Source organism: Takifugu rubripes, chromosome 15, assembly GCF_901000725.2.
Source record: "Takifugu rubripes chromosome 15, fTakRub1.2, whole genome shotgun sequence".
In the NCBI taxonomy this organism is placed as follows: Eukaryota; Metazoa; Chordata; class Actinopteri; order Tetraodontiformes; family Tetraodontidae; genus Takifugu; species Takifugu rubripes.
Genome location: NC_042299.1, coordinates 10,458,138 through 10,476,000, shown reverse-complemented (window position 1 = coordinate 10,476,000; position 17,863 = coordinate 10,458,138). Strand labels below are relative to the sequence as shown.

General features: G+C 43.8%; 2 protein-coding genes, 1 long non-coding RNA gene and 1 other non-coding gene across 8 annotated transcripts; 2 read left to right on the top strand and 2 right to left on the bottom strand.

Moving 5' to 3' along the window:
* Nucleotides 1-777: 777 nt before the first annotated feature.
* Nucleotides 778-6,312, bottom strand: LOC105417473 (uncharacterized). The gene is made up of 2 exons (XR_965125.2): nucleotides 5,957-6,312; nucleotides 778-1,222 (listed from the first exon to the last, which is right to left on the bottom strand). It is a non-coding gene; the product is annotated as an uncharacterized lncRNA (long non-coding RNA).
* Nucleotides 6,313-7,378: 1,066 nt separating this feature from the next.
* On the top strand, nucleotides 7,379-11,881 carry liat1 (ligand of ATE1). Of its 3 annotated transcripts, XM_029849001.1 has the most exons (4): nucleotides 7,379-7,536; nucleotides 8,605-8,704; nucleotides 8,827-8,963; nucleotides 9,638-10,502. In XM_029849001.1, exons 2-4 carry the CDS (start codon nucleotides 8,619-8,621, stop codon nucleotides 10,090-10,092), a joined length of 678 nt encoding a protein of 225 aa, XP_029704861.1. In that variant the 5' UTR covers nucleotides 7,379-7,536; nucleotides 8,605-8,618; the 3' UTR covers nucleotides 10,093-10,502. The 3 variants fall into 3 exon arrangements, 1 of the variants encoding a protein (XP_029704861.1); XR_003891139.1 differs by lacking the exon at nucleotides 7,379-7,536 and having other exon boundaries at nucleotides 8,647-8,704; nucleotides 8,796-8,963; nucleotides 9,638-11,881; XR_003891138.1 differs by lacking the exon at nucleotides 7,379-7,536 and having other exon boundaries at nucleotides 8,658-8,704; nucleotides 8,793-8,963; nucleotides 9,638-10,530.
* On the top strand, nucleotides 8,269-8,340 carry trnaw-cca (transfer RNA tryptophan (anticodon CCA)). Its single transcript has one exon. It is a non-coding gene; the product is annotated as a tRNA-Trp (tRNA).
* On the bottom strand, nucleotides 11,835-17,330 carry aifm5 (apoptosis inducing factor mitochondria associated 5). Of its 3 annotated transcripts, XM_029848999.1 has the most exons (18): nucleotides 17,040-17,330; nucleotides 16,796-16,886; nucleotides 16,194-16,303; nucleotides 16,002-16,111; nucleotides 15,882-15,926; nucleotides 15,705-15,786; nucleotides 15,390-15,502; nucleotides 15,221-15,307; nucleotides 15,025-15,116; nucleotides 14,455-14,585; nucleotides 13,944-14,059; nucleotides 13,744-13,879; nucleotides 13,466-13,542; nucleotides 13,173-13,290; nucleotides 12,971-13,069; nucleotides 12,383-12,458; nucleotides 12,196-12,300; nucleotides 11,835-11,935 (listed from the first exon to the last, which is right to left on the bottom strand). In XM_029848999.1, exons 1-18 carry the CDS (start codon nucleotides 17,056-17,058, stop codon nucleotides 11,902-11,904), a joined length of 1,641 nt encoding a protein of 546 aa, XP_029704859.1. In that variant the 5' UTR covers nucleotides 17,059-17,330; the 3' UTR covers nucleotides 11,835-11,901. The 3 variants fall into 3 exon arrangements, with proteins under 3 accessions (XP_029704859.1, XP_029704858.1, XP_029704860.1); XM_029848998.1 differs by lacking the exon at nucleotides 11,835-11,935 and having other exon boundaries at nucleotides 12,072-12,300; XM_029849000.1 differs by lacking the exon at nucleotides 11,835-11,935 and having other exon boundaries at nucleotides 12,072-12,300; nucleotides 15,239-15,307.
* Nucleotides 17,331-17,863: the final 533 nt, after the last annotated feature.

The window sequence follows — 17,863 nt, the reverse complement described above, 5'->3', positions numbered from 1 at the left end:
ATGTTCAGAAACACTTTTTAAAGTGCGACCCACTTTTCTTCTTCAACTGTACTTTTATTTCAATTCATGCCATTGTTTCAAAACGTCCAATGCATCATCCGATCTGATTCTATTTCCTCCAGATAAAAAAGATGTAAAAGTCGAGTGTCACATTTAAATGTCAGTCGATATGGTTCCCAAACAAACTGGGCTAAAATATTCCTGGATCAAGATCTCGAAAGCTTTGATGCCCCATTATTAATCTAGATTTAAACCATTAATGCAATATCTTAATATGGCAGCCCCGGTGTGGACAACTCATGGAAGGGGTTTTGCTAGTACAGGAAGTTTCCAGAACACCTTCAGAGCACCGCCAAGGTTCCCTTGAGCAAGGTACAGAACTTATGAATGCTCCCATAAGGCCCTGTGATGAACTGGTGTCTCATCCAGGGGTGGACATGCCTTCAACCATATATGTGCCCTCTCCAGGACCATTGTCTACAACTTTATACCTTAGTTGGGTACAGGGGGCGCTGGATTCTATCCCAGCTGCCTCTGGGCGAGAGGTGGGATACACCCTGGACACGTCACCAGACTATCAGGGTTAAGTGAATTTATTCATCCTGTTGGAATCTGGTTTCTGGTAAAATTTTCAAATAGATTTAATGCCAACTTTAAGGATTCATCAATTTAACCTCTAATGGGATCATATTCAACTTGAAAGCTCAGAGGTACTATTCTGGGCTTTGTGGCGTGTGTGTTGTTGCTATGGTAGCCACCTTTATTGCCAACAATACCTTATGAGGAAAATGTCTTTATTGGTAGAAAACAGTCAAAACTGAGGCATTGAACACAAAACTAATGTCTTGTTGGAAAAACACATTTAATGAATTCATAGGAGCCTCAAATGTAGTGGGTCATTAAACTCCAGTGTGGATACTGAATTTACGGAACACCATCTTCCTTCCTTCCTTCTTTCTCGCTCCCGGTTCACTTCCTCCACTTGAGTCATCTGGTGCAGGGCTGAGCAGAGCAGTTCTTCAGCTGGCAGCTTTAGTATGTGTACAGGAACATAAAGCTTGCCAGTGAAGAACTCCTGTGCGTCAGCTATTCGGGGTCAAAGGCCGAGGGAGCGTCAGACATGAGAGATCAAATCACAAATCCTGAGTCTTTGAAGAGTCGGGTTTAAGGCGCAGATGTCAGATTTCTCCTCCTTTTCAGTCTGCTTTAGGCGTGCACATTCCTACAGGAAGAGAACAAGAGATCGTTTAACTTCACCTCTGAACTCCGTGCACTGGCAGCACAGATGCAGACACACACGTACGCGCGTCATCAGCTGTGAGTAAGTGGGTGAAATGAGTCGCTATGCAAGGCTGACAGAGGCGACGCACACTAGATTGTGCGTCAGATTACCAGGAGGGATGCGTGCATGCATTGGCGGCCGTGGTGCACTGTACAAGAAAGAAATTTCTCAGTTACCGTGGCTACAGAACCAAAATGAGGAGGGGGGTAAGAAACTTAACATGAAACCAGAAGTTGTTGATTGCTTTTCATTTAATTGTCAATTGGATTTAAATCTATTGTCTGAACAAAAAGGTACCAACGTTGAGTCTGAGCCATATCAGCACTTCCACCTCACCTAGACTGAAGCAGTGCAATGATCATGACAGAAGATGGTTATTAAATCTATTTATCTAAAGTACAATAATAATTGGGTAACAATAATTAAATCAGTTTTGATTTAGTTTCTAATCTCAACTCAATAATAACACATTTTTTGTTTCTCTTTAAAAAAAAAAAAATCTTGAGATATCGTGAACATGCTCCACTTGTCATCTGGACGATGATGAGTAACACATGTTGAACATTCCTGTAGTAAAGAGAACCAGAGTGGTCTCATGGTGGAGCTTGAGTGTTCGGTAGACTTTAGCCCGGACCTAGAGGAGCAGAATCCCTTCTACAGAAATGAAACCATTCTACACTAAAATTTCCATGATGGTGATCACCAAATACACCAGCGGTAGGCGGAAAAACACCAACAAAACAACATTTGACAACATTGATCCATATAGATGTCAGAATTGTTATTTTTTAAAGCAGATGAATCCGCATCGAGGCCGTGAGAGCCTGTTCTGACTTGTGAGGGAAAAAGAACACAAACTTGCCACGCCCAACTGTCTCCAGGCTAGTTCCTGAAGTGTTCCGCGTTCAATCAACCACCGTGTTTATCCTTTCGGAGTTTGTTCAGTGTGGAACACTTGTTGACCCCCTGGGTGTCGTGATGCGTTCGGAGGCAAGCCATGCAGATGGAAATTTAAAACATAGCAGACAAATCTCAAAAATGCACACTGGCATTGTTGACTTTCACTGCTGACTTTGAATTATGCGTTTTACACCACATTGTTTAGGTTTCCAGGCTAAAATCATTGTTACGCGAATTTTAACTGAAAATTCAAAATTGAGCCCAGTGGTCTCTTGACAATCTACAAGCCCATTGAGGGACGAATAAAGAATTATCTTATTTCAAGCACGTGTACAGGTTACCAGTGGATCACATGGTACAAAGGCAACATCCAATCACACCAAGGGGCAATTAAGAGTCTTCAATCAATGGAGAAACCCTCATGGATGCAGGAAAACTATGCAAATTCCAGAGTTTGAACTAAAACCTTCTCGCTCTCAGGTGATTCTGAGGCCTCCCTGTGGAAGCCTAAACTTGTGTGGTCACTAAGGAAGCACTGCGGTGGACAGCAGTCCTGTCTCCACAAAGCGACCCTCTGCTGTGACCAACGACGAGGACGGCGCTTTTTCGCACGCGAGGTAAAGAACAGACAGCAGCTCTCAAACGGGTCGGATTTTCTTTTAAGAAACAGGTCCAATTCATTCATCGCGCGTTGACCATTAAGCGAACCGCCGCCTTCCCACACGAGCCTGCACATGGATTCATGTCAGTGTTAGCATGAAAGGAGGGAGCAGGACGTACAGTACGGGACCTCAAGCCACACACACTGAGGGCTCTGATGGTCGAGTCGGACGGCCTCAACCTCAAACTGAAACTGAATTAGTTATTTGTTCCCGTGGTGTGACAGTCAGTCCCTCCACCAACACTAACTCTGTATCTCCATGGTCACAATGACTGGCTGTGTTGAGCCGTAGCTCTGCCACTCTTTTCCGTATCACTACTTCTTCTTTTCAAGTTCTGGTTCGCGACTCATCTGTCCTCTCCACCCTCTTTTTTTGGTCAGATCAGACTGTCCCGCATTCCTGACATTCCAGCTGCGTATGTTAGAAATTCCATCCAGCTGCTGTGGGCTCGCAAAATCTCTCCTTTTCCATCCCTCTATCCTTCGCCCATTCCCGACACATCCGCCCGTCTACATCTGGTCTGCACCCGTCGAGGACGGACAGACCGACGCAACTGCCGTCACGATCACCTTCACCTCCGGTCCTGCTTTTTGCTTCCGGCCTTCTCCCAGAAAGGGAGCCTGGCTGAGCCTCGTGACAGTCTGCGTCGAGACCTTGAGATGAGCTTTTATATGTACAGCAACGGTGCAAACAGAAGATAACGCACAGTCCGGCACACACAAGAGCGAGCTTATCGAGGACTGCGTGCACTCTGGCCGTGGAAGGGAGGATAAGAAATAGGAAAGACACTGCTGCTGAATAGGCAGGATGTGCGTGTCAAAGAGAAATGGTTACGACAGTGTGTAAACAGGAGGGTGTGAATGAACACTTCACTGACATTTTAACTCTTTGCCAGGTCCTTTATGGGACTGACAGAACCTGTACTCTCAGTAAAAAAACTGATGACAGGCCTCTCTGCAAACCACAAACCCCCTCGCTTGATGCTTCCATACTGCTGTACTGAGGTAATAAGGCCCAGACTCAAATAGGACACACTCGGTCTTTAATTCTGACTCTGGTCGGCAGAGTTTTACAGTTCCCAGATAAGAGTTGGAGTGGAAAATTATGTTTCTCCTTGCATTTGCAGTACGAGGTCTGAAGGTCAGGTGGCGATCGGCTATGTGAGCAGTGCAGCAGTGCACCGGCGTGACACAGTGAATTCATTAAAGAAGAAGTGGGAACAACTGCAGGCATCTTAAAATTTGAATGTGGCCATTTCCGTTCCGTTCCTGTGGTCGGCCAAGGTCCTCCATGGAGTGATCTCCGGACTGCAGCGCCGACTGGCTCCGCCCTTCGGACATGCCTGCTGCTCAGTCTCAAACTTTTGACAACCAAGAGGCGAAATTTTGCAAACACTTCAGGCCGGCGTGCACCGCTGAGTGGAAACGCACAGTGACGAACACCCCCTCAGGTGCATTCCTCTGCTATGGGTGCAGCCCAGTGGGAGAATGTTTACTGGCCCAGTTTGCAGTCTGTAATATAGAGTGATGATTTTAGACTGGGAATGGGGACAAAGACGAGGAATGGGCGGTGGCTTTGGCAACACACTCATCACAGTGCAGAGAGCCACTTCTTATGCGCCGCTGCTCCCCATTTGCTGGACTTTGAACACGGTCTGACCCTCACGGCAAATGAGGAGGGGGTTCCGCCACGTTTCACCCGGAGCTGAGCCTTCCTGGATTCCTGACATCCTGGGAGATGTGCTGCACGAGGCCCTGTAAGCCTGTCCCTCAGGCACTCTGTGCCATTTTGTTTGAAAGGACTGGATTTTTTTTCCCCCCCTCAAACGAACCTTCGCGCCACATCTCCTCTTGCCCCATCCTCCTTTGACAAGACACGCAAGAGGAATGATGGGTGTAACCCAAGTTGAGCAAGATGGCTTCACTTCTGCAAATGTAGGCAATAAAATGGCATAGATGAGGTTATTGTGCATGCAACACAAGTGGACAAGATGAGGAGCTACTTAACCGACACCCTGTCGTCGCCATGTGATCGGCGCTGACGGGGTGGTCACGCTCAGGGTTGCAATGGCACAAATGCAGCTCGTGACACAGCCTATTGCGCATTCCTACCGGTGCACTGAACTCTGGCTGTACAATTATGTAAGGCTCCACTACAGTACCCCCACCTCCTCCCCCACCAGCGCCGACTCCACTGCTCAGTGCAGGGAAATTCACTGCACTTTGCTTTTAAAACGGTTTGCACGAGTGTCAAATCTGTTAAAAACTCCACACGGGCCCGCAGACTCACTCGAGCGCCGCAGCCAAAAAACCCTAATGTTACATCAGCGTCTGTAAGCACGTCGTGCGTGGGTCACAGAATTGGGGGAAAGCGAAATACTTCTTACAAACTTGGCTTTAATTTGAAGAGATGCCTGTAGGATGGTGTCACTGCATTTCTGAGGAATGACTTGGCCTCCTGATTTTCACCTATAGCCTACTTAGCCGGGCTTTTCCCCTGGCCTGCTATGAACTCAGCACTTTTTAAAACTTGGTTATGAACGCTGACACTTATTAAGATATTTAGGTTAGGAAAGCCAACATCCCTATACCCGAATAACCAATTTCATGGCTTGTACTGTAAAATGAACCTGGAAATCAACAATATTGTCTATTTCGATGAGTGTAGTATTCACTCCTATTAATTTTTAAATATAGTGACAGCAAAACTGATTTGATTACTTCAGCATCTCCGTTATTCTGCACTAAAACAATCGACCAAAGGTTGATTAAACGCTTCTGGGCGCTGCAGAGAGGTCGCGGACAGATTTAAAGGGTGCTCATTCAGCTCAGCTGGGCCCGATCTAAATGACAGGCCTTCAGCCAGAACTCGAAAGGAGATCAGACCCATATCCTCTGTAGCCTGACGACGCCAGAGCGTGAAGAAATCAGACCCGCAGAGATTTGCGTTTGTTGGTTAAAGTCGCGTCAAATGCGGTTTTCGCAGGTTGCAGTTTTTCCACACAAACTGGGTCATCAAGCCGCCACAGGCTAGAATCGGGCTGACAGTAACTAGACTTAAGGCAGCAGAAAGATAGACAGAATCAAAACCAGGAATCGGGAATACGCCCCACCTTGACCGCCGGCCGGGTCGCTCCTGCGCGGTCAGCCAGCGAGCGCAGCGCGGAGTTCGGGCTGCCTCGCCCACCGCTCGCCAGACCTCGTCCTGGACCTTCAGCAAGGGTGTGTCGCAGTCAAGTCTTTCTGTTTGCTTTTCATCCGCGATATTTAAACAGCCAGAGAGACGTGCGAAGGTGCCGTGGAGAGGGCACTTTTTCCAACGCAGCAGTGGAGGAGCAGAAGAGGAGGAGGAGGACGCAGCGCAGGACTTCAGCCCCTTTTTACACAACTCTTTTTCTCTCTCTCTCCTTTTCTCTCTCTCTCTCTCCCTCCCTCTCTTCCTACCCGGCTTTCCACTCCGATCAGCTGGCAGCGTGATGACGTAGAGGCCACGACAGCATAATGCTATGCACGAGAGGAGTACGTCACAGTCTGCACGGATCTGACGTCCGCCGCGCAATAAATACATTTCGGTTTGACTTTTCTTCCTCAAGTATAGCAAAATATGTTGTAATCGCAATTACATCCCCTAAAATGTTGTAGAATGCTTTTGTCGGCACGCAAGAGATAAAAATATCAATACTCGAAAAGATGTGTGTCAGGTTTTTATTCAGTGACAATCAAAATACATAAATATCTTAGAGCCTTTATTGCTGTTGGATGCAGAAATGTGAATCAAGATGTGAATCAAGGGCCCGGTCAAAGGCAAGACAGGTGGAAAAATTCAAAGCTCAATATGAAATGAATTAACCTAAATGAAAGATAACACAGTTCTGGGATCTGCTTGGTTGAGATATGAGTTACAAATTCAAAAATGTGTCCCAAAAATCTTCCAAAATCAAAGAAATGGTTGTGGGCTGAGTCATCTTTGACATTTCAGCCTGGACAAGGCCCACTTCCTCTAAGGGGACAGACAAATTCCAAGAAATTTTGCCTTTTACGCCAAAGGTTACATTCATTTTCTGATATTAATAAAGCTGGTTCACATTAACTTCAGATTCAAGCTTCTTCACCTCATTTCTTTACCTCTGTGCCTGATTCTGATGCTAGAATGGACACACGGAAAGCTGTTTGTTGCGCCCCATTGCTCCAGCAGCATTCTAAACATCTCAGCTCTGCTTCTGACTCATCTGTAAACATTTCTGTGGTCCAGGATGAGGTAAACTTCGCCGAGGTTTCAGTTTGAACCACCATCCGTCGTGTTGAGAAACCGTCCGGGACCGCAAACGGCGTCCAGCGACATTAGCAGGTCAAGATGAACTAGTTGCTCTCTCAGCAGTGACGCACACAGACACTTGAAGGCCAGCGTCCTTATGTTTCACTCTGTCTCTCTCTGTAAAACTGTGGTTGTCATTCTGCACTTGCTTCTTCCCTGACACCTGGCACAGCGAGCACACACAGCAAATCATGTTCACCCTTTCCTTCCCGCTCTATCTCATTAATGCTAGATCCACTTTAACCATTTACACTACAATTAATTGAAATCCATTTAATTCTTTGACTACAAATGATCTCATTTCTCTCTAGAGTTCACTGACCTCTTTGCTCATAAACCATAGGGGGGTGGACTGAAGACAACGCACAGCAGTGTTTGGTAAGAGTAGCTGATATGCACTTACTTATTCACTCTTATGAGTTTAATATTTTATATTTTTTTCTCTCCAAACAAATCCTTTAAAATGTGACCCACATGGAGAAGGAATGCTACTCATATCTTCTCCCACTGCCGTCCGTGACTTTGCAAGAACAAACTGTTTGCAAGGCCAAGTATTACAACACACGGCAAAGTAAATAATGAATTTTAGGGCAAAGGTTGACTGAAAATATGGTGTGTTGGATTCAGATGAGCGATTTTGCGTGGAGGATGTCTTTCAGAAACGTCTTAAATTTTATGAAACCAGATCATTTTTATGTGTGTGTATTGAAATATTCAAGCCCTTCTCGCTTCAGCGAGACAAAAAAGTCATCATTATTACAACAATGAAGCAGAAAATAACACTGAATTATTTTTTTATTCAAACTAATATATTCCCCAATTTTTTTAAGTTGAATTCTTCCTAAAGTCTTTTCTCTTGCTAACAACATTATATCCAACCCAGGTTCTAATTTTGTCATTAAATCATACACCCACGAGATCTAAGAATATTAGCCTGGGCTCATATGAATGTGTCCTGACTTCATCCCATACATTACATCAGGGGGCAAAAACTATGCATACTGTCATATGGTATGTATGTTTGTATCTACGTGCAAAAATGACTTACACATACTGTAGATCGACAGTAATGTTTAATACTTCTTATACAGGACCCGAACCGGCGGCACAGACCTCGTGGCGCAACGGTAGCGCGTCTGACTCCAGATCAGAAGGTTGCGTGTTCAAATCACGTCGGGGTCAAACTATTTTGCCTTCTCCTGTCAAACAAAACATTTACACACACGCTTTTTTCCGCCTTGTCATATGGTGTTTTTCTTCTTGGGAACGAAACGTTGCACAATGATTTATAAGGAAAATGGGTCCACAGGGTGCCCATTCCTACCGTCAAATAGGCTCCACGGCTTCTTTCTAATAAAAATAATCGAGTTCTCATGATGTCTGTGGCAATAATCAACCTAAAAAGCAGTTATGAAAAATGCCTCAGACCAGACGTGTTGTTTCCAGATTGACCAGACAGAATGCGCCGCGAGCTGAGTCCGGTTTCCATGGTAACAGCGCGTGAGTGTGCCGCGGGTCCCGGAAGAGTGAGTGCGATTAATCACAAGTGAGTATTATTTCGGTAAAGGAGCAATGTTTTCACTATCATCAATCGTATTCAGAATCATTGATTCATTATTTATTTTATTTTTAAGAAGCTTTTGTTTGTCGATGGTGTTTCCGCATCAGCACAGTGAACCCAGGCGACAACATGCCCGAGGACAGAACCTGTCAACTCCTTCAGTCTTCCAGGAGTCCTGACGTGAGAAAGAAGAAAAGAAAGAAAAGAAAGAAAGCCATCACCTCCTCTCCTTCAGAAAACAGAGGTCAGTGTCAGTTTTACAAAGGCTCATTGGAGAAGTTTTATATCTTTATATTTTCAGTGATCACATTCACGTCTTGATGACTTCTGCAGAACAATGGCGTTTAGAAAGTATGACGAGCCTGTGAATTTGATACAATCCTATTAGAGACACCACAAAAACCGAATACAGACTGCTTCTAAGAACCATAACCTCTGATTAGAAGAGCAATAAAATAAATCATACCGCTTATCAAAACTGCCACGTGAGGGGTCGAGACATTATTGGAGTCCGAAGGGATTTTAAAGTCTTCTCTTCTGTAGAACTGGGATATCGACATGAGTCTGGAATTAAATTATTCTGACACGTTTTATTAAAAGCAGGATAGTAAGTTTTCCTCCCATGAAGCTGTTCCATCATGAAAAATTGCTAAAAGCCCCCTTTTAGCATTCATTTATAATTGCTCAAGATGCTGGAATGTTGAGAAAAAAATCTCTGTGGTAGTTCAGATAAAGTTTATTGTGTGATCACCTGATGATGGAGGATTCCATGTAGGCCTTGATTGGTGACCAGTGTCACAGGTCATTACTGTCACCAGCCATTATCTCTCCAACTCCAGAGGGAGTCATTGGTAATCTAATCCGAGTCTTTGTTTGATGCTGCACGTCTACCTAAATATATACGTCCCCTCCCTACAGTCAAACCCCAGGGTGTTTCTTCCCTTCCCGAGAACCTCCAAGTGTCCACACTCCCTCCAGAGCATTTGGATGTTTCTCAGGCCTGCCTGCCCGAAAACACAACCTCCAGGACGAAAGATGGAGAACATTTCAATGGGAGAGCGCAGGGGTACAAAAAACACCTCAAGGGTTCGCCGTCACTGCTTAGGCTCACAAGGAAAACCGGTGGAAGTGGAGGTCAGGCCCAGGGGAACACAGCAGATGATGGTTGCATGCAGGCAAGGGAGAGCTTGAGGTGGGAGGGTGTGCTGAAGGACCTACAGGCTGAAGAGAAGAGGCTGGAGCTGTACAGGGCCAACAGACGACAGCGCTACGTCTCCCACAGAGAGGCTCTCTTGAAGGAGGTCCAGCAAGCAAGCGGACACAGTGAAAATAGATGCGGGGTTGATTTTCAAGAGAAAAACAAGGCAGCCTGAAATCTAAGGCACATTCCACTTCAATTGTGACAAAGCTGCTAAGGACACTCATAAAATGGCTTCTAGTGAAATTTATAGTGCTATTAAATGTCATAAAATGTAGAAATTTAGAAATTCTGTAGAAATGCGTGATCAAGTCATTAAATTCAGAAAAAAAAGGTTGAAAAAGAAATTGGAGAGCAGTGACGGTGCAGATTCCTGTGCATCGGAATTCCTATTCCAACGAATTTCGGAGAAACCCAGAGTGACCTAATTTCAGTTTTCCAAGTTGGGTCAGGGCATCATCGTCATAAGATTTATTTACTCACTCAAACTTCCTTTTGTGCTCAAACTGTAGTTCATTACTATTAGCTCACAATGCTAACAAAGTTAGCTCCCCTTCTGGCATAAACAGGAAATCACTGGCGAAATCACAAATCGGCCAGAATTGGCTTCCTTCAAAATGTTCCCTTCTAGATCATTCTAATCTTAATATGGGATTATGCTTCATCTTCCATATTATGCACTAAAGTTGTGGGCTGAACATAAACGAAGATAATGCCGGGTCACGTGACGCTGAAATCACTATGAATTAGTCTTTCCAGAGCAGATGGTGGAGAGTTCACGTGTCTCCAGATGCTCAAGCACACGAGTCAATGAACACATATCAGACAGTCCAGCTGCGGCTGAGAGGGTTTTTTTTAAACATGTGAATAAAAGTGCAATACAAGACAGACTTTAATAGAATATAACCATTATTTGGTAAAAAAAAAATCACTTTATATGGTTGACAGCGTGAAAAACAAAGCTGACTTTTCAAGCAACAGAGAATTGTACTTGCAACCATTCTGTCATTTCAGTTGTCTTGTGCCATCATTTCTCCGCAACAGCCTTTCAAATCCCAGAACATGTCGGATAGTTGTCGTCACTCTTTCACCTCCTGGCATTTAACAGCACTAAGCACAAATTCATCACCTCTATTTTAAACAATAAACATCCTAAGCTCTTTTGCAAATATGCTGGATAATTCAGAAAGCAAAACCCTATCACCAAGTTGTCTCTGCGAGTGTGTAAATACGAGTTATACGGACTGAGATAAGAGTCGACAGGGATGTTCAAGTGAGATTTAACTGTGGAAAAAAAACACGAAGAAAGGAGAGAAAAACTGGTCCCGACCAAAAGAAAGGACATGTGCGAATGCTGCCTACAGCGTCTCTTAACTGGCACTGGTGGTGAAAAGTGCACCGCACCTGGATACAGTTAACCCAGGCATGCTGCTGACAGGAAATGACACAAGAGCGTGAGAGCGTGGTGAGCTGAAGACAACGCCGAACCGAGCAGGGAGGGAAGAGCGGAAAAACAGCATTTCTATTGTGGACCGCCTGCCACGCCGCCTGTTTGCTGAAACTCTATTGTCCCCTGTTGCTGTGTTTTGTTGCCTGTTTCAGCATCTCTGCTTCAAAGAGCTGAACGCTCCCTTCTGTTCTCCCAATCCCTCCACCAACTCACTGACCCGCCAGTGGCCATTAAGTTCGCCTGGGTTTTCGAGGAAACGCTACAGAGTCTGAACAAAGTATTGAGGTTGAAGAAGAAACACTGGCTCCATTTGAGGTATATGTTGTTTCCATGGTGGAGTTTCCATCACATTAGTAGGTGACACATGTTAAACACAATGCTTCAACTCGGCTTCTAGTTTTACGCCTTCAGTAATATTTGTCTTCTCTGAACTGACATTTTCTTCCATCGCCTTTCTTTGCCTTTGCTCGGAGAAGAGTGAGTGACTGACACCAGCTCGGTGCTGGTGCTACATAGGTGGTATCATGGCTGTGATCAGGACAATTGCAGCCAATCCAGTTCATCAGATCTGTCAAGAAATAAAATGACTCGAGTCACTCGAAGTGCTTAGTTTAGTGAAACGTGCAATAACCATATCTACCACTAGGGGCGGTGTTGCCAAAACAAAGTTAAACATATGCTTGGTTAAAAGACAATAGAAGTTGCAGGACTCTAAAAGTTCATTTAATACATGTTTGTCCTCAGTTTAAGTGCTAAAGAATTATCTTTTTGTTTATTTTGTCTGCACTTGTTTAAACGTACAAAACATAAAAAATAGGGGTTACATACTGGGCCTCTTCCTTCGTAATGACTTTTCCAGCGATGAGCCTTTGAGCTACTGCTGACACCGCTGGGTCGTAGTTTAGGCTCACTGCGGCAATCACTGCATCATTCCTATAGGTTAAGAGGGAATGGTAAAAACACAAATATTTGATCTAAATGCATCGCCATTGTTCACAAGTGTGTCTCAACTCACTTGATGTACAACGCCAGGAACTTCTTGTCCTCTAACTTTCCTTTTACAACAATCTCTGTGTATCCCTCCCCATACCCTGAACACAGAAAACATGAGTTATATTTGCAGATAAATGAGCCATCGTGACAATACCACAAGAGACGGCATTAGAGCTTATTTTGCCCTCTAGTGGTGGGCTGAAGTAAGTGAATAATTTCAACCTCCATTCCTACTGAATATTTTTTAATCAATATGCATTTAAATTTTTTTGTATTGGCTAAATGGAAAGTGTGAGGTTGATTTAGGTCCACAAAGCGGCCTTAAAAATCAGTTGTTAGCCTTCCCGCTCTCGTGCTTGCGTCCCACTCTGCTATTGTTAATGGAGCTATCTCAAAGTGTTTATGAGGACTTCTACATCACATTGACAGAGGGTTTTCGATTTGTTTGATAAGTTTATTCAAAATCTGTCCACAAGTAGCAGAAAATTAAATTAAATTCCAAGAAGGAAGTAATCAAGAAGATCAATGCCAGCTGAGTTGAGGCAAACATCCAGGGATGTGCATGTGAGGATGCCACTGAAACAACGCAGACTTGTGTGTGTGTTCCCACCTGCATATCTGATGGTTTTACCCAGTAGGACGGTCCAGTAAAAAGGAACTGAGCTCAGCTCGGTTGGTTTATCCAGCATGTTCAGAGCTGCTATCCTTCCTGTAACGTGAAATTTATCACTAGACTTCAAATATTCTGAAATTGGGACATAGATTAGCTGCTCAGTGTAATGATGACAGCTTGCTTTACTTCACTATCCTACCATGAGCTTGTGCCATCTGCCAGTGGCCAATGTTGACTGGCTGGTTTTTGGCCATTGTGAGTGGAAATGTGGCCACGTCGCCTCCGCAGAACACACCGGGTATGTTGGTGCGCATGTACTTTGGGTGGGAGATAACAGACAACTAATGATTGATGATGCAAACTGTTAATAGTGCAATAATGTGTTCAGGGTCCTTTATTATTACCACATTATTTCTTTCACAATTAAAACTGTTGGTGTCTGTAAAACCGCAAAAATTCTAAGGACTGGAATCTCGTAGATAAGCAGCTAACCTTGTCCACTACCACAAAGTTTCTCGAGTCCAGCTGTATTCTGCTTCCACGCAGAAACTCCGAGTTTGGTTTGACACCTGGCGATAGAAAGAGACAAAATCTGACCCTAACCCTAACCCAAATACCAGCAAGACGTGGAGGAGCATTATTTACAGGAATAACCATTGTAGAGGACTTTGATGGTAAGCATGAGGCATGTTTTGGTTGAATGATTTGACTACGGTTTAAAACAGTTAGCAAAATAAATGTAGTTGTCACGAGCCGGAGGGTGAACTCACCAATGCCCACAATAAAAACGTCTGCGGGGAGAACTTTTGCACTTTTAAGCACCACTTCCTTCACCTTTCCGTCCTGCCCTCTGACCTCCAGCACGCTGTCGTTCATGTAGAATCTCACATTTTTCTCAGTCAGCATCTGCAGAAGCAACAAAGTCAAAAACTGCCCCTGTAAAGTTGCTGATTCAGTTTCTCCGCCTCACCATCATCGTGACTCTTCCGATCTCAGGACCCAGCGTGCTCTGATACGGCAGCTCACTGCTGCCGATCACAGTGATACTGGAAGCTTTGTCTATCAAATAAGATGCAATTTCCATTCCTGAGGAAAACGTGTTGAAGAAGATGCCAGAGGAAATGTCAGGAAATGCACATGATTGGTGTATTAACTGAAGACGTTTGTATTGCTCTACCATTGTGTTAAAGTGTTTTGAAGGCGTTGGGTTTTTTTTAAATTCAGGTTGATTAATTAACTGAGGTCAATATTCTGTATTTTCTTTATTTAGTTTAATGTTTCCAGGCCTTCCATAAAGGCAAATCTAAGAAAGAAAAATGACATGAACTGCAAATTTTTGATATTTTTAAAATTTTTACAAATTTAGCTGCTTTATTCATGTAGGAATATAAGAATTATGGTCATTTTTGCGTGGTATTTTTTTTTTGCTGTCAGAAATGACACTAAATGTCAGTGCAAATGTTGCACACGAGCAAAAGTACCAACGAAAGAGGTTCCAACGAGGACGACTTTGGAGCCCATGCAGGCTTCATGGATTTGCCGAGCGTCTTCGGGCGTCTCTAACATCTTCACATTGTCCAGGTTTATGCCGGGGACATTCAGACCTTTTGCTCTAAAATACAAATTATGACTTTGTTTTTGCAGAATCATGGTGTCACAAATTGTCTGTGATGTGTTGGTCCATTTCAATAAAAAGTTAGTCTTTTAATTCTATTTAGTCATAATGAAAAGGCACATTAACACATTTGCAGCCTACTGTCTCCTAACATCTACATTGATCTGGACATGCAAATATACGCTGCATGAAAGGAAGATCTGGTCTTGTTTTTCCTGACATTAACAACATTAATGATGTTTAAAGTAAATTAATGTTTTAGATGCCCAGCCATTCATTAAGAGGCCTTGGTTGGGAGCTGGACCATAATGATTATTCTCTCATAGTCCACTCAAATAAAGCTTTTCACAAATAAAACATGGGTTAAAACCTGGGTTAAAAAGATAATTATGCACTCTGGATGGATAAATCTAATCTAAATCCCAAAAGTCTGTACCTGCAGCCCGTGGCGATGAGCAGCTGATCATAACTCTGGACTGAACCATCATCAAATGTGACAGTTTTCTCATCTGTGTTCACTGACTGCGCCTGCAAACACGGAAACACAGATCCAGAAAACCGAAACGGTTTGAAAACCTCACATCATATAAACAGTTAATTGTAATGACGGAGATGAGGAGGAAGAGGCTCACTTCTTTCCTGAGCCACACCTCGATATCGTACTGCAGGTAAAACTCCATCCTCCTCAGCAGAATACTCTCAGTCTCCACATTCATTACCTGCAGGTAAGATTCAGGACAGATCCAAAAAAACATCTTTTTCTTCTGGTTAATTAATATTGTGCTCTTTCCACTCGCGAACCTTGCTTAGTCGTGTTTTGTCATAAGGCAGAAGGTCGTCTCTGGTGGCCATGATGATCCTGCCAGGGAAGTTCTGCTGGCGCAGAACTTCAGCGCAGATCAGAGAGGCAGCTCCTGTGCTGACACAGAAGTGTCATGTGATTAGAAATGCAGGTTGAAATGACCCACCTGTCCTGATGCAAACTTACCTGAACCTTAACCTGGACTTAATTCTAACCTTAAAACCAAGTCTTAACACAAATAACCAAAATGCCCCCACTTCCCAAAAATGTGCTCATGCAAATATTGAACCGCTCTCTCACACACACACACATACCTCCTCCCAGCAGCACAACAGTGTGTGTAAATCCTGGCACTGCAGCTCCCATAGTTTTAATTCTCTTTTCTTGCCTGAGAGTCTGAATCAAGCATAAGACACACCATCATATACATAAAAAAATTAGAATAGAATTACACATCCTGATGTGTTTGACGTGAGGGTTGACCAACAGACCTTTTTGTTTACTGAAACATACACTTTGCTGTTGTGAATTCTAACCTACGGGAGGAGAAATTGTTCCAGTTAAAAAGGAAGCAGTTGTCCATGACAGCAAAAAGTCTTGTCTTTGTGTACCTTATGACATGGTAAGCTATCAATGCCAGGATACTCCTCAAGATCTCCTGTGTGGACGTTGAAACAGGCGCCATGCCACGGGCAGCGCACTGTGTGACCTGTAACAGCCCCTAAATACACCCCCCACACACAAACACACAATTATGTGTGGACAAAATGTGGTTCAAATTTGGCCTGTGTGTCCCCTTTTACCTTTGCTGAGCGGTGCACCGTAGTGTGTGCACTGATTACCAATGGCGCTGAATTTACCCTCACAGTGTGTCAGGAGCACGCTGTGATGTCCCACTTCCACTTCCATCATCCTTTGGTGACACACACGTATTAATGAGACTGAATGGGGCATCATGACACGAAAAGAAATTTATGCAATCTAAAGCAACAGGAAGAGGTTGGCAACCTGAGGCACGTGGACCACACATGGTACGCTACAGCCCAATCAATGATACACTATTACTTAGATTTTCAACATTTAATGTCACATTTGTTGTCTTATATGCTGCTGAAAAGTCACGTGCATGGCCTGACTACCCTGAAGTACTCTAGAACGTGCCTGATTTAGTTGTTTGTCCAGGTTGTCAAAATATAAGATGTTATTCAGGATGGTTTAATTGGGTCTGAGACTTTTTTTATGTGTGTTTTTGCGTGGCTTTCGAGAATCTAAAATTGATAAAAATTGGTATTCAAATGCTACCCGTGCTATATATTGATTGGCAAGATGATTCCTCTTTTTAATTAACCATTTTATCATATAACAAGTACAATGTTAATTAATTAAGTAATGGATTAATACTTACTGTCCCTCCTGGAGCTCTGACTCCAGACAAACAGCCTTCGTCAGCTCCTCTGATGTCTCCTCCTCGTCAGACTCCAAAAACTCATTACATTCTGATACGCACACAAAGGATTGTAGTCATGCAACCTAGTTTAAATATATACTGCAATTAATTTTGCAGACACGATGCAAGTTCACAGAGCCATATTCTGATGGTGCTCCACTACTCGCCTGTCCGACCCACTCAGCTCAGCCTTGTTACTCACTTGGTTTGGTCCCAGACATGTCCGAATCAGTCTAAATGCCACAAGTACATCAAACTCTTCCAGAAACATTAAACATTCTCCAGCTGCTCCACTGAGAGTGTTTCCACATCCACAGTTGTTTTTCTACTCATCAGCTCATTGATGGGAAAGAAGTCTGTTTCCATGTCAACGCGTCCATCCCCAACTTTCATTGCTGGCGACGGCTGTGAAAAGTGGAAGATTTGGGTCAAAAAATACAAAAGGAAAAAGCAACAGAAAAGTCACTTTTGGGTGGAAGAATGACCGGTTTCTGCGATGTCGCAGGTTAGGGTTGAGCCCTGTTAGTGTTGCAGAGAAAAGCGGTGGCGCTCTTTTGTGTTTCACAGCAGATGTAAAGAGAAAGGCTGACAAGGCAGTCGACCCTGAATGGCCGCTCGACAAAGCCCCCACACAAAACCGGAGCTAGGTGTCATGTCACACATCCTTTCAAGCATCAAGATGGCTGCAAAGTTGAAGAATTAAACTTTTTAGGATCGTATTAAATTAACTACATGTGAGTCTTAACTAAAGTTGACCCAGAAATACTCTTTGTTAATGAATAAATGTAAAGAAAATCTACCCAACATGCCTAAGGTATACCCAGCATACCTTCTTCTCCTTTAGACTTTTCTCTTCAGGGGTCGCCGCAGCGAATCAGTTGCCTCCATCTAAGCAGATCTTCTGCATCCTCTTTTCTCACACTAAATATCTTCATGTCCTCTTTTACTCATCTACAAACCTCCTCTTTGGTCTTCCTCGAGGCCTCCTGCCTGGCAGTTTGAAACTCAGCATCCATCTACTAATAA